At 36.7% G+C, this 25,384-nt stretch overlaps 2 protein-coding genes across 5 annotated transcripts in view; one reads left to right on the top strand and one right to left on the bottom strand.

Moving 5' to 3' along the window:
• LOC144647128 (ran-specific GTPase-activating protein-like) overlaps positions 1-25,384 on the bottom strand; it is a 71,694-nt gene that overhangs the window by 26,091 nt on the left and 20,219 nt on the right. The window lies entirely within an intron of this gene.
• LOC144647100 (nitric oxide synthase 3-like) overlaps positions 1-25,384 on the top strand; it is a 68,895-nt gene that overhangs the window by 17,108 nt on the left and 26,403 nt on the right. Inside the window, exons 1-10 of one of the 4 annotated variants that reach the window (XM_078506851.1) lie at positions 6,975-7,108; positions 17,470-18,205; positions 19,074-19,231; positions 19,801-19,963; positions 20,493-20,584; positions 21,490-21,631; positions 22,913-23,052; positions 23,521-23,631; positions 23,968-24,031; positions 24,494-24,595. In XM_078506851.1, the coding sequence (XP_078362977.1) occupies positions 17,504-18,205; positions 19,074-19,231; positions 19,801-19,963; positions 20,493-20,584; positions 21,490-21,631; positions 22,913-23,052; positions 23,521-23,631; positions 23,968-24,031; positions 24,494-24,595 (1,674 nt within the window). In that variant the 5' untranslated portion in view covers positions 6,975-7,108; positions 17,470-17,503. Of the gene's footprint in view, positions 1-6,974; positions 7,109-9,966; positions 10,024-12,675; positions 12,780-17,469; positions 18,206-19,073; positions 19,232-19,800; positions 19,964-20,492; positions 20,585-21,489; positions 21,632-22,912; positions 23,053-23,520; positions 23,632-23,967; positions 24,032-24,493; positions 24,596-25,384 lie in introns of those variants that run through there. The other 3 variants (XM_078506852.1, XM_078506850.1, XM_078506849.1) reach the window with 3 other exon arrangements.

The following is a 25,384-nucleotide window of genomic DNA, read 5'->3' on the forward strand; positions in this document are numbered from 1 at the left end:
GGGTTAGAGTATACAATTCAATTACTCAATGTCAGGGTGAAAGTAATAGTAAAGTAAAACAGTACATCCTTTCAAGCTCAGTAGCTTATAAGCCCAGGTGCACTTGAAGCGGCTAATGGGGTCGGTTAAGAATATTGCTTCTCCCCCTGGATGGGACGCTAGTCCATCTTAAGTAACTCCGAGCATTCTGTCAAGCAGGTTGCTAAAACAATGATCTAGTACCAATTTATGCAACCCTGTGGAGAGCCGCACTGTGAAAGTCGTGTCTTGCCCAAGAACACAACACAATGACCCCGGCCCGGACTTGAACTCGGAATGCTCGATCCGGACTCCATAGACACAGACATAGACATACCGGTAATTCATTTTACCACGAAGAGCTTAGGAGCCGCAATAATAAGGGTTGAAATAAAAGGGTTAAAAAATTGTATATGTACAGAATTTTGATTATGGTATGAATAAATAGAAATCTATAGGCACTAACTATTAGGCCACCGCACCTTACATTTCGAGTTGCAGTATCAGCATTTAAATTCTAAATTCATCTATTATGCAGTTCAAAAGAATAAAGTAACTGACAGGCAATAGGGAATTTACTTTATCATATACAATCAAATAGCAAATTCTCTCAACTGAATCTATAAGAGATGTATGAAGATCAGTAAGGTGAAATTATATCATGTTTGCGCCGCTGCCGGAACTGAATAACTTGACACGATCAAAAAAGCAAACGATCGGACATGGAAAACCTTTGCCAGTTTTATTTCCAAACGTTTTTTTTTTCTCGCCTTAATTCACTTCGATTTAAAATTTTACTTCCATATTTAGTCAGTTGAAAAAAAAAAACACACACACACACACAATTATGAGTGCAATTAAATGCCAATTTCCAAACCTTTTCTTAAAATTGAAAAATAATTGTGCCTAATATACCCATTTAGGACTGATAAAACACCGAAATATGTTTCTTAAAATGTGTTAAGAATGACAAAAGCGGGGCGCTTTGATTTATGAACCACGAGTGTACACGAAAAACCCAACTTCCTATAAAGTCGATAATCCTCATAATCCTTTTATTTTATTTTGATTTCTGATTTTATTTTCGACAAAAAAATTGATAGTTCTATTTTGATGAGTTGGTTTTCTATCATATGAGTTGGTAGTTTAACTTTATGGCTAAGTGGTGACCACTTTTATAAAACTCGCATACTGTTGCACCTCCCATATTTTCGCAACATTAATTTCCCCAAAACCGAAAAGCTTATTACTTTTCATCATTAGGCGCCGACAAGTCGAGATGAGAGTGTTAAAGCTGAAAATTGAAGGCACTAAAATAATCATTTTGATCAGAAAGACATTTTAATCAGTTACATAGCAAAGCATACTAGAAAGAAATATTCTGTTTTAATATATTGAGGTATGAAGCCTCGTTCTGGTTATGAATAAAGTTCCAACTTGAGGTTAAAAACCTAGGGAAGCTACTTTACGAAATATACTACAGGGACATATAAAGGTTAAGGATCTTTTTAAATAACTATTAATAACGGCGAGAAACGAGAGAAACGTAGTGAAAACAACGACCATACTATCCTCTTTGAATAAAAAAAAGTAAAAGGTTCCTGTTAAGATTTAAATATTACCAGGAGCGAATAACCTATTCTATATTACTACTTAAAAAAAAGGTTAACGTTCATTTAATTTAGAATAGCCTCAACAAACCTTTAAAAATAATTGTAACAAGGGTCCAACGTAACAGCAAAGCTAAACTTATGAAAAACTGCTTGTTCACATGAATCAGTTCTTTTAAAGATTTTTAGCTTAGGTGTAGCCGTATTCAGCATCCCTCCCGTTTTTCCTTAGGGGGAGGGAGTCTGAGCACGGCTTCAATTGGGCTAAAAGATTTCCTAAATACAACTTTGTAATCTGAATTTGTAGAGTTTATCACACTAGAATACTCAATGCAAATTTCAGATGAAATGTTGATTGTAAGGTCTTGTAAGACCAAAACCAATGTAAACACATCCAGCCAATCAAAACATACTGACGGGAAGTCGGTAAGCCAATTGAAATGCAACCAGCGCCAAGCGCGGGAAAACACGTGTAAACCAGTTCACGATTTCATGGTTTCAGTTAGTTGAATCTTTTCTATACATTCGCTGAGACATCACATACACGTTGACAACATTGTATTGCATTAATCGATTATTATAAGGGATTTTTACAATGTATGAGATAATGCGTCAGCCCTTGGTTAGGGGATTACTAACTCAACTTTGTTTATTTGCGGATGGCTCGTGTCAGTCTAACACGCAGCACAAAGGACGCTTGTCTCTGAGACGGCTTTAAGTATCGATCAGAAGAAGTAAATATTCATCGGTAAAGGAGGGTCAATACAAAGCACTACAATCATTAAGTTTTATCGCTGCAACAAATGTTACCTACTTTTTGTGTAGTTTATCACTTAGTTGAACGAAACAGTGCAAATTGGCTCGTTTGAAAAAAATTTTCACGTAATTTTCAGTATTTTTCCTTTTTGTAATTGATGTGAAATCGAGGTAGTTGCTTAGTTCCTTGTCCCTACCCGACGGCAAGGAACTAAGTAGAGGATGTTGAACAAAAGTGACTAACGCTTATTAGCTGGTTGGTTTATTCAAAATAGGAGCTTGCATAATCTTGCTTGTTCGACTACGTTTATTGTCGTAAAATTGTCTTTTTAAAAAGAACGTGTATTCTGCATGGAAAGCTAGGTGTTTTGTAAGAGGCTACTGTTATGAGGTCACTTTACATTGAAAATAACGGTCTGTGTTTATATTGACTGTCCCTCCGGACACAAACACAAAAGTGAGTTTAGAATAACCTGCTGCTTGACCTTCAAATATGGTCAGAATGATATTGACTTTACACACTTATCTCAAATGTTACTGATCGCCGGAATGTTAAGTTATCTTGTTTTGGATTTTTCTGATTAAAATAGTTTAATAATAACACGTTAAAAATATTTAATTTGGGAAGTGCAATGGAAAGGAGATCACGTCTGTTTTTTAAAGGTGAAAGTTCTCAAGATTTCACCACTTCAGTCAAAGTTCTTCCTGTGATGACCTTGATATGCGCTCAGAATATTATTGACTTTAGACAATTGTCTCCAAAATCACAGCGAGGTTAAGCTATTTTGTTTTAGACCTTACGTTAAAAATGATATTGACTAAAGACACCTGTCTCTGAAATTGGAAGTAACGTTATTTTGTTTTGAATTTTATGATTAAAATAGTTTATACATAACACGTAAAAAAATATATTTAATTTGGGAAGTGCAACGGAAAGGAGACCGCCTCGGTTTTTAAAGGTGAAAGTTCTCAAGAATGTACGACTTTTTTTAACCTTTAAAATCAGACACTCTTCTAATTAGGTTGAACCTAGTGACGAAACATATTTTCCTCCACCTCCCCTGAATCAATGTTGTTTGCATTGTAAAATAGATTTCTTATTTGTCGAGCTACAAAAAAAAAAACAGTCTATTGCCATTTCTTTACCCAGATATTTCAGGGGTTTTAGATACACTTTTCAACCAAACCAGTTACTTTTTTCGAGTTTTTTTGCTTGTTTTCAAGCAAAAAAGTAGGAGAATAGCGTTTACGTGGACTCAAATCTGAACTGGAAGGGATCGCATTCTTGTTAACTCTCAAGGGACTACTTTCCGCTGTGGGTGATCAAAGCGCGTGACTTGTAAAGTGTCACTCTATAGTTGTGCTTCAGCACTTCCGTTCATGTTGAAAAAACGTGACTTGTCAAATTTACAAACATTATATAAGAATCAAAAACGTGAGTAGCCCAAATCTTACGTCACATAACCAATTAAGAATGTAAGCGGTTCAGCGCTCGAAGGCAGTGAACTTTAAAACGATTAAGAACGCAATTTTTACTAGTACAAGTCTTTAGGCGCTAATATTAATTTAACCTAAAACGATTAACAACGCAAATTTGTACTCGTACAAGTCTTTCACACACTAAAACGTTGCTAATAGTTAACCAAAGGAAACTCATTTCGTGACAATTGATTATTTCTGCTGAGTTGCACAATTGTGCTTCAGCACTTCCGTTCTTGTAGAAAAAACGTGACTTGTCAAATTTACAAACATTATATAAGAATCAAAAACGTGAGTAGCCCAAATCTTACGTCACATAACCAATTAAGAATGTAAGCGGTTCAGCGCTCGAAGGCAGTGAACTTTAAAACGATTAAGAACGCAATTTTTACTAGTACAAGTCTTTAGGCGCTAATATTAATTTAACCTAAAACGATTAACAACGCAAATTTGTACTCGTACAAGTCTTTCACACACTAAAACGTTGCTAATAGTTAACCAAAGGGAACTCATTTCGTGACAATTGATTATTTCTGCTGAGTTGCACAATTTAGAATTGCAACATCATCTAGCGAAGCGCACTATTACTAAAAATAGATTTCGCCACATGATACCCCCCCCCCCCCCCCCCCCGCGTGAGTCGGACAACAATTTTAGTTTGGGCAAAGGCTTTGTATGGAGGGGACGCATTCTTGACAAGAAAAAAGGGGCGAGAAAGGCACAATGTGAGGCCGAGATTCTCGAAAGGCTCGAAAAATGATAGATTCCAAACATTTTTGCTTTAGTAAGTGAAAACAGATTGAAGGTATCCAAAAAATGGCCCAAAATTGAATTTATTAGTCGAAGATCCGGCAATAACACCTTGATTCCCACTGCAAAATTATTCAGGCTGCCGAGAAATTTAAGCGGCGGATAGCGAATTACTATCGAATTATATAATTGCGAAGGATAGCACTTGTATGTTTGCTTCATTTAGGCACCGGAAAGATCGTCGGTTGCAAGAAATTCAGAATTCTTCCCGAATTTGACGGCACTGATCGCCGGTCATCCTATCTGTTTCGACACATGATAGATAGAGGGCGAAAATATTATGCTATTCAAACGCCTTTCTAATGGAATTGACGGCGGGTTTGATTTTAATAAAGCTGTTATTTATCCCCATTACTATTACAGACTGCAGCTACAGCTGCCGAGCTCGATCAGTGTATATTAAATAGTATTTGCCGCGACAATTGTGTAACGAAATTGACCTCTTAAAATATTCGTGTCAGGCAAGGGGACCGATCGGACGAGCGTTTCTTTGTGTAATTTTGTGGTGGCATAAATCTGAGGTTAGCTCTGTTGTGTTGGAAAATGTGCCACTAAGAACAGTGTAAACGTTTTGCATTTCTCATAAAAATAAATGTTTTCTTTCAGCAAATCCCGGCAGCAAATCGGGCCTTTATAATCCATTCAATAACTGAGAGTAAAACATTTTACACATTTATTGAATAATCGCTCTGTTTGACAAACCTTTTGTTTCAAACCACGGTTTGAGCTTTCTACGTTGCACAGGTAAAGCTTTCTCTCGAATTCCGAGCCAATCTGGCCATGGTTTTGTGAAACAATCGCTAAATATGCCTCCAAAGTGCCCGCCAACCATACATTGCTCTTACAGAGAGCGGTTTGTTTGTCCGAATTTTGACTCACACCCGGGGTCAAATTCTGTGACGTCATTAGTGCGCTTCGCTAATTGCAACATCATTAAATGTGTTAAGTGATATTTATAAGTGTTTTTGTAGCCTGTTGTGAAATTACTTCCGGTGGAAGCAGTAAACGTTAAACGTTTCTTCTGTTCAGAAGTAAATGCATCGATCGCCATTAGAAAAATAACAGCAACTGTTTTGCTGGAAATGTAGTCGTTAGAAATGGCATGTGTAGCCGTAAGGTAAAGAATAACGCGAGGAGAAGCGGCATTTACTCCGCGAAAATAAAAAAAGGTTGAACTGAAAGACGTTTGAATTCTTCCATGATATGTTCGAACAACAATGCCCAGGATAAACCTTCTACTCATACTAACCTCATGCAAAAAAAGTCGATATCTCGAAGAGATCTTTGATTTTCATTCAGGCATTCGAGGAATCTTACAACTATTTCAGATTTCAGTGAAACTGAACGCTAGATAAATAATAAGGCCTAATTCATTCACCGAACGAAATTCGAGCTCCGAAAAAATACACCACTAAAACAAGAGGTTTTACTTGCGTCTTGCTTTTCCTGTGTAATTTATAAACCAATTACATTCGCCTAAATTAGGCCTAAGTAAATAAGAACTTATGCACAATATGAGCACTATTGGAATGAAATACAATTTCGCCTAATATATATTATTTGTTCAAGTCCAATACAAATATAGCAGTGATTTGTATTTTTAATTAATATATACGTATATGTTTTATGACATTTGATTATTACAAATGCCCTTAATACAAGAACATTTCGTATTGTAGATTTTATAAACTTGTTAATGAAGTGTTATGATTAAAATTACAACATGAAAAAGCACATAAATACAGATTGCTTAGAGACGTCGATCTGTTTCTGACCAAAAAATGCAAAAAAAGTATATCCATCTGATTTCCTAGCGGTACATTTTTCTGTATAATATCTCTAAACGTTTTTGTGATATATATAATGCGTAATGAAAGGGTTTTCTTGTTTGTCAACATTTCCAAAGACAATAATTTTGCCGGGCATTATTACGTGATTCACAAAATCTATCTCTTCTCAGGGTACTTACATGTAATTCATGCTGAAATCTTGCAGTGAAACGCAAAATTACTTTTTTATCTGGAAAATTACAAATATTGACCCAGAAAACTTCAATTTCCTATGTGTTTCGAAAAACGACCTTACAACCAGTATTTGGCACATTAAAATTCCGGTGGCAAAGCGGTCTAAACGGCGCCAGAAAACTGCCATAATCTTGATTTCACTCCCAAATGGAATTATCCAAGCCCATTATCGAGAGGTTTGTCTGGTCGACAATTATCTGCAGAGCAATATTGAGTCAAATGAAACTCCTACGCTGTATAAGCTGAGGTTCTCGCAATGTCAATAAGGCATAACTGTGTCAACACAGCCGTTCAACCCACCAGCTCGTATACTATTCACTGCGAAAAAAAATTGTTACTAAACGTCTCTCACCGGCCTATAACGCCTTTTTACAATATTAAGCCCCAAGGACTAATCTGTTGGATCGACAAGTAAGTGAATCGCTAACTTTTGGCACAATATACCTTTTATCAGTTAAAATTTGCCTTTTAAATGCTATTTTCTTTCTTGAAAACGCCTATTCGATTGAAATGATTTCTGTTCGGTCAATCTATTTGCATATTTTGAAACGTTTTGTAATTAACATCGAGACTCGAGGAAACGTAAGCTAAACAGATAGGGTATAATAGTTGAAAATGTTTAATATTGTTGCCTGTTAATTATATATTGATGCTTTTAAATCTAAACTTATAAAATAAGTAACAACTTATTGACAGATATTCGGTCTTAGTACCAGTTGACCCACACGGAAATTAAGGTTGAGAGTAGATTTTAATTATAATAGCCGTAGTTCGTATAGTGTGATCGTCCGGGTGAGAGTAGTTCTGAGAAGAACTGTTGTTGGTGACTGACGTTTCGACAACCTGAGCGAAAGTCATCTTCAGAGTCAAGTGAAAAGTTGTTGTCAGTCGATGATGTTATAAGTCTGGTCCGTTGAAGCTGATTGGTCAGTTAAGCCGTGATGTTATTGGCTGTAAGACTCGTGTAAAGTTTGTCATCAGTAATTGGTCAGTTTCGATCCGTCTATTGTTAGTCTAATTAAGTCGTTCTGTTCCGTCTATTGTTAGTCAAATTAAGTCGTTCTGTTGGCGGTTCGTTTGTCGCTTCTGTTTACGTCGTGAATAAGTCGTTTGTAAGGTGCCCGTAGTTGTTGACATCTGTTGATAGGCGTCTGTTCTAAGTTTGTTTACCAGCTTTCCAGAGTCAGTCGTTGAAAATAGTTAGTACTGTAGGTTAAGCATTCAGCAGAGTCCCAGTCGATATAGTCCCAGTCCCAGTCGATAATAGCCGTATTTAAAAATAAAGTAAAAAGTCGCTTGAAAGACTCTTCCTCCCCACCCCTTTTCTTCCCTTAGTCCCTCACCCAGCACGTGCACTCCCGAGGGCACAGGGAGGGGGGGAGTGGGGGGGGGGGGCTCACACTCTCTTATTAGCTACCTTTATTTATGTTATAGACTTGTTATCGGGAAGCTGAAAATCACTTCGGGTATAAGCCGGTGACAAGTTTCGGAGAAAATAAAGAAACTTACTGAAAATCATTTTGTTGTATTTTCGAGATTTCCGACTGTACAAATTTTGTGTGGAGGTTGGAGAGATTTTTGTTAAAGTAGTTTTCTTTTATTCCATCAGTTTCATCCTCTTTTCCTTCGGTTGCTGAAGCATTTTTGGTCTGAAAACTTAATAACCGTTGAAATTTGATTTTACTGTAGGTGGATTTTACTTTACGTTTTGACATATCAAGAAGAACGAAGTTTTCTCTCCGAACCATTTTAATTTTACGTTACATTTCAATCAGAGGAAAAGCCTTGAATAGATATTATTTAGATAGATAGATATTATATTTTCAATTCGTGTTGCGAGGTTATCACTGGATGTTCAGAAAGTGGTAAACATTTTCAGCAAAAACCTGTTTAAGGCCAACAATGAAATCTGTCAAAAAGTGTTAGCTTAGCAAACAAATTAGTTGTAAAAACGTGCGACAGAATTTAACAAAGATGAAAAACAGTACGGGTAACAGTAAAGTAATGTCTTGACAAAAGCTTAAATGTTTATCGCAACGTTATCAACTAGAAGTACACCTTTTTAAAAGCATACATGTAATTTATTCTCTAAATTTACTCAAGAGACACTGCGGGCGGTTAGTACGTTTTATTTTAAAATTAATTTAAGTGCACTTTGTAGATCAGCTTCTATTTAACTTTATCAGTTTTGAGGGCAGATAGGACTTCAATAGAGTCTTGACAAAGTTTTACGTTATCTGTTTTGACATGTTGGAAGGTAATTTGCTGAAACCACAATTCTCCTTCTAAAATGATCATATTATTGATATCTTAATTATAGGATTTTTTCCCGCTACTTTGTTTAGTTAAGAGAACATGAGGATTTAAGTTAAATGTAGCAAGTGTTTTATTGTTCAAGATCGTTGCTAATATCCTGGTCAATAAATGCAAACGCCGCTATAACCCACAAGCCTAATTTCATCGTGCTAGAAAAGTTAAAAGTATTTCTATCCTACAGAACGTTTTGCAAAACATTTGCATCTGAAATGTTACTCCAATATTGTTGCGGCTATTTCATTTTTTCCTTTGTTCTTTCGCTTCGAATATGTTAATGTTTTTTTTTTACCTCGTTGCACGCTTTTATGTTAGATTCGTATGTTAATTTCGTCCTGTACATTTCATATTAGTTTTCATTCGCGTCAGTGTATCGTCGACCATTGTTCAATGTGTGTGAGTGTTATTTTCTAGTTCCCTGAACCCCGTTTTCAACATTTGGTAAGCCGTTTTGTTCTTTGCTAGTTTTGTATTTTCTTTATGTCTTTCGCTTCATTCGGTTAGTTGCTCTATTGTAAATTTATTTCACCTTATCCTAGGAATTTACTTCGTTCATTAAAAGTTGAATTCAATTGTTAGAAACGACAGTGTGTATGGTGTTTAACGAAGTGATCCGACAATTTTTCCTTTCAAATATCTCATAGAAGAGCTTCTTTTCTCACCGAGCTGTTCTAGTGGTCACCAGTGATCTTTTACGTGCCGTTTTCAGTAACCAGATCAATATTGTCATATTTTTTTGGTTTGTTGATGCGTCTATGTGGTTATTAAAAGCTACAGAAAAAACAAATTTTCGCTTATTATATTGGCACTATTTTAAACTGATAGCGATATCGTAGGAGGGAACATCAAATTAGTTTGCATGATGACCCTTGATAAATATCATTGGTTATAGACGAGATAAGTGCAGTTACAAACAGGATTTTGTCATTGAAATCTGCCACGACATCCGTAGATCTTTGATTTGCACATCTGTACGACGTCGCGGATACCGGCTACTATTATCAAGGTGTCAGGTGAATTGCTTAATCAAGAGGTCTTGCTGTAAAAGAAATCCTAGATCCTAGAAAATTTTTACAGTCATTAATCTAGCGGCTAGAAGACAAGTCCACTGTGAACCAGCTGCAAGCAGTCCTTGCAAGGCATCACAAGTATCAGTAGCAGCTCTCGTAAGCTTGTAATTCTACTGGTCCTCTTGTGGAGCAGTTGCTATTGTCTTTGGGGCTAATGACATTGTTCCTGTTGTTTGTCATACATGCGAGACCTTGCAGGAGACAATACCAGTTCTATTAGTACCCAGTCCCCTAAACATTGAAATTAAGCTCTGAGCAAATAAGTATTCAAACATTATCCGATATTCTTTATTTCATCGCATTAACCGTTTGAAGGCTTTCGTGCCTTTCGCTTTGATTTGGTCACAAATATGTGCAATTTTCTAAACAGCAGAGGCCACAAAATCCTCAATATAATATCCGTTGTCTGGGTTAGATAAGGACATGAATTAATTTATATGTTGGCCAACTTTTTCTCTTCCGTTCATAACCACTGGTGATGAGACTGATAAGTAATAATACTTAAATAATACTTAAAAAAATTTCTTTGACTGGACGTCGGTGAACTGAACAAAACAAACACGTTGATTCGACATTGTAAAATTATTTTCTGTAATATAAAGTCCGACATTGAAAAGGGATATCTCCCCTGACTTCGAAGAAGAACAAAGAAAACACCACACACTTACTTTGTTATTTTTGGTTTCTACAGATTTTTCATTGGTCAAAAATACCGAATATTTTCACGCCTTTTTTTATTATTTTACGTGATAAGAGTTATCAGTATGTAAGTAATATCTGAAGAGTACCGAAGTCAAAACTGATGATATTGGCTGCATAGCGACATCTGTTTAACTATTTGTTTACATTCACAGCTGCCATGTTTGCGTACCAAAACGGTTCACCAAAATGGCCGGTGACGCATACTACGTACCGTACTTTAATTTTCTAAATATTATTTTTCTGATAACAAGCTATGAAAATAACATTGAACTGAAAACTTCTTTCAACCTACTCTATGGACGTTATTAATTTTTTTTATTGACTTTGCATAAGCATTAAGCAACTCACAGACTTTGTCATATCGACCGGTTGTCTGATACGTGCCTTATATCATGCATGTGTAGCCTGCTATTTAAAATCATTCTAACAAAGTCATTGAGCATAAAATTATATCTGGATAACCAGAAGAAAGCTATAAAGAAGCTATGTCACGAGTACAGTTCGCTATTTTTGTGATGCACTAAAATTACTTCCAGATAATTATCACTCACTAAGGTGGAAAAACACTACAGAGGTAAAAACAAGCCAAAAAAGGCTAGAATGGTCAAAAATGAAGACTATTGACACGGATTACGGAAGACGAACCTTCGGCACTTTTTTATGCGCCTTCCGCTCCGCAAAGAAGCTCACAACTGAAACGAGCACGGCTTTATGCCTTTAGTTTCGAAGTTGTTGCCCCTCCAAGCGAAAAATGAGCCGCCTTTCATTGCTTGTTGCTTTTATAATCTAGCTCTAGTCGGTTATAAGCTTGTCAAATACCTGGCCAATAACAATAGACCCTGAAAACGTGAGAAGAGCCCTCAATTAAATAGTTAAGCTGGGCTAAAGCTAAGTGTCAAGGCAAGGCTGTAAAATGGAGTTAAGGCTGGGCTATATGGAGTTGTAGTTGAAGAAACAATTTCAAGATGATCGAACTGAACAGGAAACGCTAACCTACAGTTCGACACGTGAGTTGTCAAATATATTCTCCGGATGGACTTATTTTTCTGCTTGCGTGCCATTTAATTAGCTCATATTCATTTATTTATTTTTATCTTTTGGAATAATCCCTTAAACACAACAATTGCATGATTGAAAAGTCGAAGAAATTGTTGTAACCTCACAGCTACAAACAGTCCAAACTGCTTATCTATTTTCCCTTCGGCATCCTGCACTGATTTAAACTAAACTAATCAGTATTGTAATCAGGAGATTTTTGTCTCACCAAATATTGATACTTTCGCCAGTGTGTAACGAATCCCTTCCGAATGAAGTGTTGTATTATTTTCATTTCAGCCTGAAATGTAAACAATATATAAATTGTAGAGATAATAAGACTTGCGGATGTAAATTTGCGTTGTATGGTCTGAAAAAGAACGCTTTTATCAGTTAGCCTTAAAAATCTGACTTTCTTTTTAGGTGTTTCGTATTTCTAGAGTGTTTTAAAATGCTTTAAGCCACTTTGGAAATAAGGAAAACATTTTCATGTCACATGATAGATAGAACCAAACAAAAATTTCTAAGAAATTTTTATCCCGTTTTCGGCGTATGAGATATCTCCAGATTTTTGTATGTGCATGAAGTGTAAAGCAAACGCTATTGAAAATTAAAATACGGAGACCTTTTTTGCCATATAGAATCAACGAAGAACATATAATTGCCCTCATGACATATATGATTAGCTCTGTGATATTTTATTTATTTGACATAATATCAGCTGAACCACAATTTCTTTTTCTTTCCCCCGCTCGCACAAGTGTTAAATTTTAATTAGCTCTGTGTAAATCATGTCACCAGCTTGTGACAGTACACATTGCATCCATAAGCCGAGTTTATTTTGTTTTAACTTTGTGGGTGAAGGTGTCTGAAAACTAAGAACAGTGGTGAATGTTAGACGAAAAATATTCTCGTTAAATTTTCGCCCGGCATCATTCAGACAAACCATTATAATCAAACTGGTAAGTAAAACAATTTTTTTCTGTCATTTATTTATTTATTTTTTTTGTCGCAGAAGGTCGTGTTCATTTCCAAATATGCCTATTTCTGGTTTGGTTACGCGACAAAGTATTCAACGTTTACATATATTTCCAATATTATAATTATTTCAGTTCAGTTATCCCCGTAATACCATGAGGGCATATTGCGCTTTAACATCTGCTCTTTGTTTAGCTTTGTTTCTTTGCCCTGTGCTCTCTTTTTCCTTCCCTATTTCTCTTCCCAGTTTCGGTACCTCTCATAGCTTTCATAAACCACGACTGTACTCATCCATTTTTTTAGTTTTGGTTGACGAATGTCAGATAAAAAATCTTGTCGAAATATCCTGATGTCTGCAAAGCAAATATTGTCAGATATGCTCGCTCTATTGCACTACACTCAGTAGCTTTATAATGCAGTTGTTTCCTTGTTGGTGAAGGTCGCATCCCGGCGAAGAATTGTTTTCTAGCTTTTTATTAATTTTGTAACCGCATAAAATAAGTTACATATCATTTTCAGTCATACTGTTTTATCAGCAGTTTACATATAATTTATTTCTAACGTACATTGCGTAGAATACCTTCGACAAATACGTTGAATTTGCGTTATTCGTTCTCTGTACGCTTAAAAAGCACGAAACGTATTTTCAATATCGTGACCATTATCCAGTTACGAAATTTGCAGAAAATACCTAAAGCCATCTGCTAATGAAAATTTATGTTAATGATGGGATTATCTTGATTTCGGTAATCATATCATTGACCTTAAATCGGGGACAAAAGCCATTATGACATTAAATCAAGCCTTAAAATGACGCCGCGGCATACTATAGTTTCTTCTTGTTTATAGAAAAATAATATTGTAAATTTTTGTTGTACTTGTACTTGGTTTACATGGTTTTCTGTATTAGGGTCTCCTAAACTGATATGTGACTATGTGTTCCAGCTTTGCCTTTTTAAAAATCAGAAAGGGTTTTCTTAAGGATTACAATCAAATCCAGCCTCTTTGACAAGTGTAACTACTAAACTAGGTTTTTGTGTTAAATTTTACGTCGCTCCTCCAATTAAGGTTGTTAAACCTGAATTTTTAATTGTTAACATCCCGCTCAATTTCTTGTCGTGTCCATAAAATAATATTTTAAAATTCGAAAATGATGCCATGATGTCAAAACGTCACCAGTCTTGTCCGGCTAGTACTAATTTGCCTCAAATTGATCAATGTTTTACAACTTGGCTTCTGCATATATTTTTGTTTGAGGACAAAACATTTACATAGAATTGGGTAATTAAAATTTCTCGCCACTTGAGTTCGCCGCAAAGTAAAATTTGTTAACTTTTGTTTTTTTTTTCTGCAGAGTAAAAAATTCGATTCTTTCTGTGCATCACTGGTACGAACTCGTAATTAGCACTTGTCCAGCCAACCTTGCGCGTAAACCACTTTTTAACTTATGCATTTATTAACATAAAAACCTTAAAGTAATAAGACTGATCGACTGAATGTCCAACGCGATCGGCGCAAAATGCTCGAGTTAGCATTTTTGAGCTTAAAAAAATCAACAGTCGAGTTAATAACTATGGGCTATTTCAGTGATATCCGCAGCATAAAAAAGTAATCTTTCAAGAATGGTCAGTCTTGCTGTCATCATATTTCGATTCATTTCTAGTTTGTTTGCAGTTTTCTGTATGTTAATTTTACCTGGAATCGATGAAATAGTAATGAATGTTAGTCTCTCACTGAGGAATAACACTATTCGTATATACACTGGTCCAAATTCACAGAAAACATGTTTTATTTTACGCTCGCATCGTTCAGAAATTAAATCGAAAGGTACAGTTTCTCGTAATTAGTTAAATCCAACGTTCAGGATTCTGGCTAATCAAATACAGCTGCCAAAGTACTATGCTCAAGTAACAGCTCATTTGTGTTAAAGTAATCAGTGCGTTGCTCGGCAAATTCCAAAAATTTGCAATTTACTGCTAAAATGAGAAATTAAATGGGTTATCTCGTCCACCATGAAATGAAACACAACGAAAAAAGGATTAATGAACCTAAAAATAAGATTCATATTTCATTTTATTGATTTATTTATTGATTTTATTTTATTTTATTTTTAAAATATTGCTTCGAAAGCAATAAGAAACAATCAATTTTTTGACATCCCGCTAAGTTTAAATGGTAATTTGAATCGAACACTTTTAATCCTTCACTTAACAATCTTTTTGACAATTATACTGTTACTTATGGTACTTTTATTTAAGCAGCAACTTCCCATCTGAAATCAGATTAATTTGTTTCGACTAGAGGTTTACAAAAATCGTTTGAACTTCGTTGGATTTAAACTCTGCATCCCCTTCGACTACGGTGCGAGTTATCACGGGAGTTCTCGGTTTTCGAGGTCGTCACTCGTGGTCTTTTCTGATTGGATAACAAAAATTGTGAGCTATTCGGCAACTTATGTGAGGACTCTCCAAAACTCTTCTTTGTTCTTCCGTTTAGTTTCTTTTTTTTTAATATTTTGCTAGGTGATAAAAATAAACGCATACTGTATACACTCGAATTCTTAATATTTCTCAGTCGTAACCATCCTTGTTTATTTTTGGTTTATATTACTACTTTTTGGTGTTTTTCTATCATATAAAGACTATTATTTTGTGATTTTAATATATTTTTTGGAAATTGAAAACATATCGGTGAAAAAAAAATCATTTTTATTATTGCAATCTTTGAGAGCCTTTATAGTGAGTTCCTCTCGAGATCCACTTATTTTGGCGTTTAGACTTTTTAGCTTAAAGGAGCTACGTCACTGACATCTTGAAATTAACTGGCAAGTTTTTTCAAGTTTGTCATTCGAATCTGTCTTAATCTTCGTCAGTGGAAACCATCCTTGGTTATTTTCGCGCTCTTATTACTCCTTTGTTGTATTTCTCCATTACACAACTATTATTTTGAGTTTTTTTCAATTTGGAAGTAATCTTAAAATATCGTGACATTGCTTCTTTAATCAATTGGTCCCTTAAAACTTTCTCACCAGTAAATATTTGAAATTGTAATTAAACAATAGCCCCAATAATTACCATGACAAATTTGTTATAACTGTAGGGAAATTCTAAGCGAAAATATTTATTTATAGCAACCATAAAAATATCTCAGTCGCAGCTCCACTCCCTGAGTCAGTTTTATTCAGTGTCTCCTGGATTTCTGTACCTCTATTCACCCTCTTCATCAGGGCGCGAATCCTTCAAATCCACAACAGCTTCGTGTGCTTTTAAGAAGCCAAGAAATCATTCAATCAGATTACCGCAGGATAATGGGTGAATATATCAAAATTGGGTATATTTTTTTCACAAGGGAATTTTCAAAATATGTAATTTTGAATGTTCCTTGGAGAAATGGTGTCTTCAAAGACTTTTCGGTTATCTTGAAAAAATGATCATAAACAATGATTATTGTAATCGTTGCTATAACAGATTGAACTTATATTTAACGTTTGGAAAATGTGCCGGGTTCAAAAAAGAGTCCGACTGTGTAAACAAACTATAAACAATTTATCGGTTTTCCACAGGTATCCCAAACCCATTGCGTGAGCGTGGTTCAGTATACTGAATACTGCGAAACACTGAACTAAATCAGTTAGAATTTGTATAAATGGTATAGGAATATAAAAAACGTATTTAGCAGCAAGGCTTACGGATTCCGAAAAGAAATACAGAAAAACGCCTCTCCTTCCTTCCTTTGTGATGTTTTAGGCCCGGTTCTGGAGAGGAAAACAGTGAAACCAAGGTCCCGTCCACATGTATCCGTTTTCGTTTGAACACAACTTTTTTCTTTGAAAACTGTGACCGAAAAAGTTCTCCAGAATGGGAATTTTTGAAAACGCCGTTTTCGTGTTTTTGTATGACGTCACAGTATCTGATCTCACGCCGGATAAGCAGGATAAGAAAGTGTCACTACCACCTTGAATTTTTTTTACGACTGATAGCATTTATGTTAACATTTTCTTTCTGGTAAAACGTTCAAGCTTGTTATTTCAGAATACGACTAATCAGCAGGGCTTCTTTTACCACCGGTCTCGAAAACGAAGCGCTAAACGACTCCACAGAGGTCAACAAGCAAGGCCTCGGAGGTTTTAAGTTAGACCGGTATGTAAAAGCGCTTGGTGATTTGGTGTTTGTCGACCAAACCTTGATTTCAGAGGAAAAGAGGGGGAATTTTAGCATGATTCAAGGCCAATCCGTAGAAAAAGATAATCGTTTTCCGATTCGTTTGGAAGGGTGAAAACGACTGAAAAAAGGACACGTGGGGACGCAAAGTTAAAAAAATCCGTTTTCAAATAAAAAACAGATACGTGTAAACGGGGCCTAAATAAGTTTAAATAAATCCGTGTTGAAAAACCATTTTCTATCCTTTAGGTTTTATCTAACGGAGTCACGAGAGATGTCATGTTCTTGTTCGCGTGTTTCCGATAGAAAACCTAAATAAGTAAAATTCGTGCTGAGAAACGATTACTAATCCTTTGGGTTTTATCTTAGCCGCATTAGAAATAACGCCAGGGATTGTCACGAGAGATGCATGCTTCATTCTTTATAAAATGCGCGGTGTGACTGAAACACATTGCTGTACAGTTTCAGAGTCACAAACTTGACACTGACTTCCTTTGCTCTCATTTTTCCTTAGGTACGTGTATCGTGGTCGATGAAGAAGTGATAAAATGAACGACGACTCCAGTGAGGGCAGAATAACGGTTAACATTGCAAAACGCAAACTAGGCGGCGTTGGTTTTATCACTAGTAAGCGCGTAGCGAGTCCGTACCTCGCCGTATCACACGTCGTTAAGGGAGGTGTTGCGCACGAGACGGGTTTGATTCATGCTGGGGATGTCATTCTGGAAGTGAATGGGAAGTCCCTGGAGGGTGTGCCATACCATAAGGCGTTAGAAATTCTTGACAAAGTTCCCACGGGCGAGGAGATGGTGTTAAAACTACGGGCCAAGGACGGGTTTCAGGCATATTTGGAAACAGCTTTCGACGATAAAGGTGTTGTAAAAACTGTGCGTAAAACGAAAGCAAGAACTCCTTCAAAAGCTACCACGAACATGAACAGTGAGCTGAATGGAGAAACACACGATCGCCAGCCTGAAACCCCGAAAGAAGAAAAGGCTTCGACGAATGGAGACACGGGAAAAGAACAGCATGTTGTTAATGAAGCGCCGCCAACTCCAGCAATGAATAATGGCGACTTGGATAAAGATCGCCAAGCCATCGAAAGTGAAAAGCACAGCGAGTCAAACGGAATTAAAAAATGTCCAGTTACAAATGCAATATCAAAACCACAGCAGCCAAAATACATCAAATTACAGAACCTTATTGACGGCCGTTACACGACGGATACACTTCATCAAAAGTCTATAATAGTAAGTTGATAATTTTTGTTAATATTGGTCCCGTAAGATTCAAATATTATGCATGTTGGTGAAGCATACAAGAGAAGCTAATTAGATATCTTTTGTTAATGTCCACCAAAATGGTGGCGATGACGTCATTATAAAACAAGAATTCCAATGAAGTGAGAAAACGATGGACAAAGGTAAACAACACCTTTGATTTCGCTTTGACATGGATTTAACGTGCATCAAAGTTAGAAACAGATTTGGTGCGAATCAAAGCTACATTTATACAAGTCAAAATCACATTTTGCAACAGCTTTGTCGCAAAATCAAAACCTCAAAGGCGTACTACCTTTTATTTAAAAAAAAAAATCAACCTTGGCCACTTTATATTTGCAATCAAATGTAACTGAAGAAAAGTAGCCCTATACCACCTTTCACCCTAGGCCAGAGGTATGTGTCAAAGGCAATTTTTCTTGCATAATGAATATAAAACAAAGAAAAACACCACATATAAAATACAACATAAAAAACGGCTAGAAGATAAATAATACTGGTTTTCGACGGTTTGAAGCAACAAAGTAAAACCTGACTAGTCTCGGACACACGTATTTCCCTGCTACAAAATTTATCAGTTTTATTGTTTTCAAATTATACTTATTTGTTTTTTCCATCTTTGTTCATTACGTGCTTCTCTGGTGGTGTTAATTATTTTGCTAAATACTGATATATATATTTTTTCGAACAAACTGTTGCCTAGTCTCATTCGCAACGCTACGCTTCTAGGCTCTGCTGCAGTACTGACGCGCCTTCTTCCAATGACACTGTCCTAACATTACATTCACTATTCCCAAGCAGAGCTGATCTGAACCAACGGTCTTGTTTCTCTCCTAAGCCTATAAACTGCACATCAGGCCGTTGTTTGGGTTCCTTGATGATGCCCTATGGAGGAGATGCCCCACCCAAGAGGCCTTATGGTGTACCAAGGGAACCGGAAGAGGTCATGATTCAAGCTAAGGACTTCCTTCAACAGTATTACGGAGCCATGAAACTGTAAGTGACAGAGACACTCATCGTGTGCCCCAATAACATGATTACGTACAATAATTTTTCGCTGACAAAAGAGGAAAACAAAAGTAGTCGCGTACAGTCCGAGTTTGGTCATTCAGTTTTTCGAAAGATTTTGGATGATCTTCGGAAATCGTCGGGCGATCCTTTCCAAATCGTCGGAAGCCCTTAGTTCGGACGAGGTCGGACCGTCTGATAAAACAGACTAGATTACAGGTACCTTTTTGGATTGGAATCTTAATAGGCTATGGACTACGACACTCATAATCTCAAATCGTGTTCCAAGACCTTTTCTATAGTTCACAGTATTCGTTTCTAACACGTTAAGACACCAGTAATCATTTATTTCTACAGGTACTAAGCTCAATTTCTGGAATCCTATGTTCAGTTTTTATGTCCCTCTTTGAAAATTGTTGTAAATAGTACTTTTAATATATATTAATAATTATAAATTTCCACAACACTGTAATTTATTACTGTATCTTTTACACCAAAAGTAATAAATAAAAGCTTATTGTTATTTATTTTAATTTACCGATTTTTTTTTTGTTCAGTGAAGATAGTCCAACCCATCAGCAGCGTTTGGCAGAAGTGATGAAGGAGATCGAAAAAAATGGAACCTATGACCTCACGGAAAAGGAACTGATCTTTGGATGCAGAATGGCTTGGAGAAATGCCTCAAGGTGTATAGGAAGAATACAGTGGAATAAACTTCAAGTGAGTTATTATGGTTCGTCACGCAGTCATTCTCCCAGGGTATCTAATCGAACGTTCAGCAATCGAAGTCAGTCGAACACCAATCGTTCGATTGGATTCGGTAATCGAACGTGATTGACCTCACAACATAATTTGGTCAATCGAACGTTCGATTGTGATTACTCCTTCATAATTTACTTATTTTCAGGCGTCAAGAGGTGAATTCCGAACAAAATCGCGTCCGATGTTGTTGGTTGGATTGGTTTGTTTGGTTGGATTGGTTCGATAATCGAACTCACAGCATATTAGATGTCGGATTTTGTTCGATTACCGAACCCAATCGAACGGTTGATGATCGATTGAGTTCGATTGAATTTCGGTTTGATTTTGTTTAATTAGATACCACGGGCATTCTGTAAAAGGGCTATGTCACACGGTAGTTTATGCAGTGCGCAAAATTAATCTGACAATAACCGTTTGGCAGTAGACAACTAGCGTAAATGCACTAATCAAAGAACGTGCTCATTGTATCTTTTTTTTTCTTTTTCAGGTTTTCGATGCACGACATATGAACACTCCTTCAGAAATGTACGAGGCAATATGTAAACACATCAAGTACGGCACAAACAAAGGAAACCTCAGGTAATCATAGCATGTTTTACCTGTCGGCACAAAATAACTTACTGGCTTACCTTTTCAATAACTCATTCGTTCCCTGGGAGTTTACTCAACAAAACGTTATACAGGGGGATCCTACAGTACAAAGATTTCATCCCTTCTCTATACCCTTGTAGTGAACTTCATAAAAGGCCTATAATAAATACCTAAATGTCAATTTTTACAACCTCTATACTCCAGGGCCGGATTGTTCAAAGCACGATTAAGCTAATCCAGGATTAGCGCAAATTTTGATATCAGCTTTTCAACTTTTCAGTGAGATTTTCTGTTTATATTTTCCGTTGTTCAACCTTGCCATCGACTAAACTCAAACTCCACAAAACGTAAGCAATAAAAACACTTTTATGCAAGAAAAATTGAACCCTCGATTAACTTTTAATCCTCGGTTAGTATTAATCGGCTTTCGAACAACCCGTCCTTCAGCTCGTGAAATTCCATATCTGTCTGAAAAAGGTACCCCTTCGGGACCTCTTTTGGGCCTTTTTTCCACAGTACAGTGAAATCCCGATTTCTCGAGCCCCAAGGGAAAAGATAATTGGCTCGAGAAGTGTTCTAGTGTTTGACTGAGTGAAGGTAAACGACTTCCGGCTCGAGTTATCGGGTCAGGAAATCGGGATTGCACTGTACATCTTTCAAAAATTGTTCCAAATACTTATCACAACAAAGGATGCTTTGAACAAACTGAGTACAGCTTGACCCTTTTCAATGTATCAAGCAAACAAACTTTATTTAACAAGTGTGGCACCCAATAATTATAACAAAAATAAACTTATGGTGCTTCTGAAGCTAGCTAGGTATAATAACTTTTGCAATGACCAATCTCTTTAATATCTTGTTTTCATTTTCACTCTTCTATACTTCGGTCGCAGGTCAACCATAACGGTCTTTCCACAAAGAAGAACTGCCCACAAAGACTTCCGTGTTTGGAATACGCAGTTGATTCGTTATGCTGGCTATAAACAGCCTGACGGCTCTTGCATTGGAGACCCAGCAAACATCGAGTTCACTGAGGTACTGATAAATCCGTTATTGATTAGAAGTATCTAAGGCACATTCACATGTGTTACATTCTGGGATTACACCTCCTTTCGCCTCTTATGTTTCCATGTACGTGTATGTGCGTGGAAAACCCTGAGCTGTTAACTACGCCTAGAACCCCGGTAACTCGAACTCGGATAACTCGAACAACCCCGCTAACTCGAACATACTTCCATTTCCCTTGGATTTGAACTCACTTTTCAGTCATTTTTACTCGGTTAACTCAAACTCGGATAACTCGAAAACCCCGCTAACTCGAACTAAATTTCGTTTCCCTTGATCAAAATTTGGGTCAAATTTACCCCGATAACTCGAATTCCGGTTCTTGCAACTCGCCACGGTTGCCCATCGATTCGAGCAACAAAACAGATCACGTACTTGACAGCCTTTTTCCACTGACTCTTATCCTAAGAATTTATGATCGTCTTAGAGTTTCTGACGAGATGAGTTTAATTTGCACTGTGCTGTATACTGAAGTGCTGAAGTGCTGAAAAATCAGTAAACTATCAATTATTAACTTGGCAAATTAAATATTCAATCTATCCCGATAACTCGAAACCCCGCTAACTCGAACGGTTTTTCATTTCCCTTCAGAGTTCGAGTTACCGGGGTTCTACTGTATTTAATGTCCAGGCTTAAAAAGTCATGGCAGGCGCGGTCGCTTAATTTGAGTGCACTGGACTCCGAGTCGAGCGGTACGGGTAATAAGATCCTTTATTTAAACGCGATCGGTATTAATTTTATAATTAAAGCACTCCATGCTTCAGGTGTGTAAATTATGGATTTTGGTCTCACTGAGGGTGTTCATGACAGATCACCAAAATTTTTAGCCGACAAGGTCTCGATTAGGGTTGAACGTGGAGAAATAAAAATAAAATGTCATCAAACCGTGTTTGTTGTCTTGACTAATCAAGCATGAAAAGTGGTATCTTTAATGGGTCAAAAAAGCTTGAGCTACACACAGATTGGTCTCCTTTGGGGGGGGGGGGATGTAATTCAATTTTTTTAGAGAAGCACCCCCGTCCCTTTCATGAGAGTCCCCTCCCCCCCAAGGACTTCAGGATAACGTTTCGTGCTTCTGTCAATTGATATGAATATCCAATAGAAGTATCCAACGATCACATACGGAAAGAAAACATATTTTTTTACGGTCACAACCGTATGCGTTTTTCCTGTGTTTCTTGTCTACCTGGTCAAGCTTCTTATTTACTATGTGGAAACAACTATGTTAGTGATTCGTTTTATTTTTAACAGATTTGTGAGTCCCTCGGCTGGGAAGGAAAGGGAGGCCGTTTCGATGTTTTACCTTTAGTCCTTCAAGCCAATGGTGGAGATCCTGAAATGTTTGAGATTCCTCCAGAAATCGTACTTGAAGTACAAATGAAGCACCCAAAGTGAGTGTCGTAAATGATCATTATGTTATCTCTCCTAACAAAATCAGTACAGTCAGGTGACAAGAATTATGAACATTGTCATTATCAACTACAAGAAAATCAATGTTTTTGTTAAACAATAACCAGAAGCAATGTCTTGGGCATGGGCTTGTTACTAAAAGGGTAAAAAAAATTTATCCAAATAAATTGTGAAAATTTCAAGTCCTTTGTTAGATGCAGCCTTTTCCTGCCAATAACGGACACCGATTACGCTGGGGCTTTGCAGGAATCTAAAATTCTTGTACATTTTTTCACTCGCCCCAGCTGAAGGTGAAAATGTCAGTATGTTGTGAAGGAAATTGAATCAAACATGTTCGTATTATTTGAAGATGGGTATTCAAGGATATGAGAATGCTTTTAGAGCTTCTTGAGTACAAACAATAGAAGATTCGTTTTCCTTGGTTATATCCTTTTTTTTTAATTCTAAAGGTATCCGTGGTTCGAAGAGCTAGGGTTAAGATGGTACGCCCTACCCGCCGTGTCCTGTCTTTGCCTTGATGTTGGAGGAGTAGAAATGCCTGCTTGCCCGTTCAATGGATGGTGAGAGAACACGGGGAGAGGGAATGATGATTATTATTTTTTTATTATTACTAATATATTACTAATAGTTTTTGATTGGATAATCATAAAAAAACAAAGCAGGACTGTGAAAACTGAAGAAATCAATATTGTAGTCTGAATAACTTTTTTAGAATCCCAGTTGGTGGTAGACTGACCAGTTTGGCTATTTGAGCAGCTGTAAAACTAGTGGTCTGAGGGGTGGTCTAAAAATATTGAGCAGAAAGTTCTTTTCGGAGAAACTGTAAATTTAAGTAACAGAGTCAACAATGAGTGAATGAAATGCGACTAAAAATCTAATCAATTTTCTTTTGACAGGTACATGGTGACAGAAATAGGAGCACGAGATTTCGGTGATGCAAACCGATACAACATGTTAGAGGTTGGTTCTCACTTAGCCGCAGCAACAACGACTGGACAAATAGAGTTATAAGAGGAAAAAAGAACAAACAACGCTACTGAAAAAAGACTGCATTGATGATTTGATCAATGCAATGTCGGAAAGCGAATGAAACGTCTAAATAATGAATTATGACAGGTCGAGACAGGAAAACAAAAAATGCATGCACCGTGGTTTAGTTATTCAGAACAAGACTGAAACAAATGACTGGAATCATAATCTGATAGACAACCTTATCGACTGATGGAAAAAATCAAACTGAATTAAGTTTGTGCGAGAACGTGATCAACATTGCTTTAGAAGCGTTTTTTGTTCTTTATAATGTTCAGATTTGATCATTGATATAATTTTTCAAACAATTCTTTGTTAACCCAAATTCTCAAGCGAATTGAATCGATTACATCTATTGCTTCTGTCTGTTGTTTCCTCTTTTTCCTTCTGCAGCCCGTGGCACTACGGATGGGGCTGGACACTAAGAGTTACACTTCTCTCTGGAAGGACCTTGCTTTGGTGGAAATCAATGTAGCAGTCATGTACAGCTTCCAGGTTTGTATCTGGCCACGGTAAAATCTTCTAGTTGAGATTCTTGTGCAACGTTAGGGATGCAAGTGCAACGAAGGTCACCCCCGCCCCTGTAATTTTGATTTAGGACTTTTCAATAACCTTGGCAGAGAGAAGCAATGTGAGATAGAATTGGTCGGTCTTGCCCAAGAACACTTAACATTGACTTTACAAACATAATGAGATACTCCCGTTGTAGAGAGATTTATTTACGATTGCAGTAAACATTTAAATAAGTTGTCGTAGTACAATAAATCAATAATGACTTGGAAGTGAAAACATGTAACTTTATGGCAAGTGCGGTGGGAAACTATTACGTGTCACCCTCGATAAATTAAGTTTTGATTGATTGATTGATTGATTGATTGATTGATTGATTGATTGATTGATTGATTGAAGAAACGCTTTTATAGCCAAGCCATAAATGGGTTTACATCCGCATATGACTGGCTGTATAAATAACGTCTTGTTTCTTTTGGGAACCTGTTACCAAGCTCATCAATAGAAACTCATTAAAAAGAAATCGCGTGACGCGTGACAACTTTAATTACTGGCTGGTACCCGGTCGCCTCAGTTTTCAACCTCGTTGCAGCGGAAAATGACGAAAATAGTTTCATTAAAAAATGATTGCAAAGCAACGTTTGTGGAAAATGCATAAATAAATAAGTCAGAGATAGTCACAGATGGAATCAGGAGCTGCCCCATAAAACTGGATGTAGCAAATCAAAACCGCTGATGTTGCTTTCACAGCTTGACGCTATCTAGCCTGCGTAG

This window comes from Oculina patagonica, chromosome 3, assembly GCF_052425735.1.
Source record: "Oculina patagonica isolate OP01 chromosome 3, crgOcupat, whole genome shotgun sequence".
NCBI lineage: Eukaryota > Metazoa > Cnidaria > Anthozoa > Scleractinia > Oculinidae > Oculina > Oculina patagonica.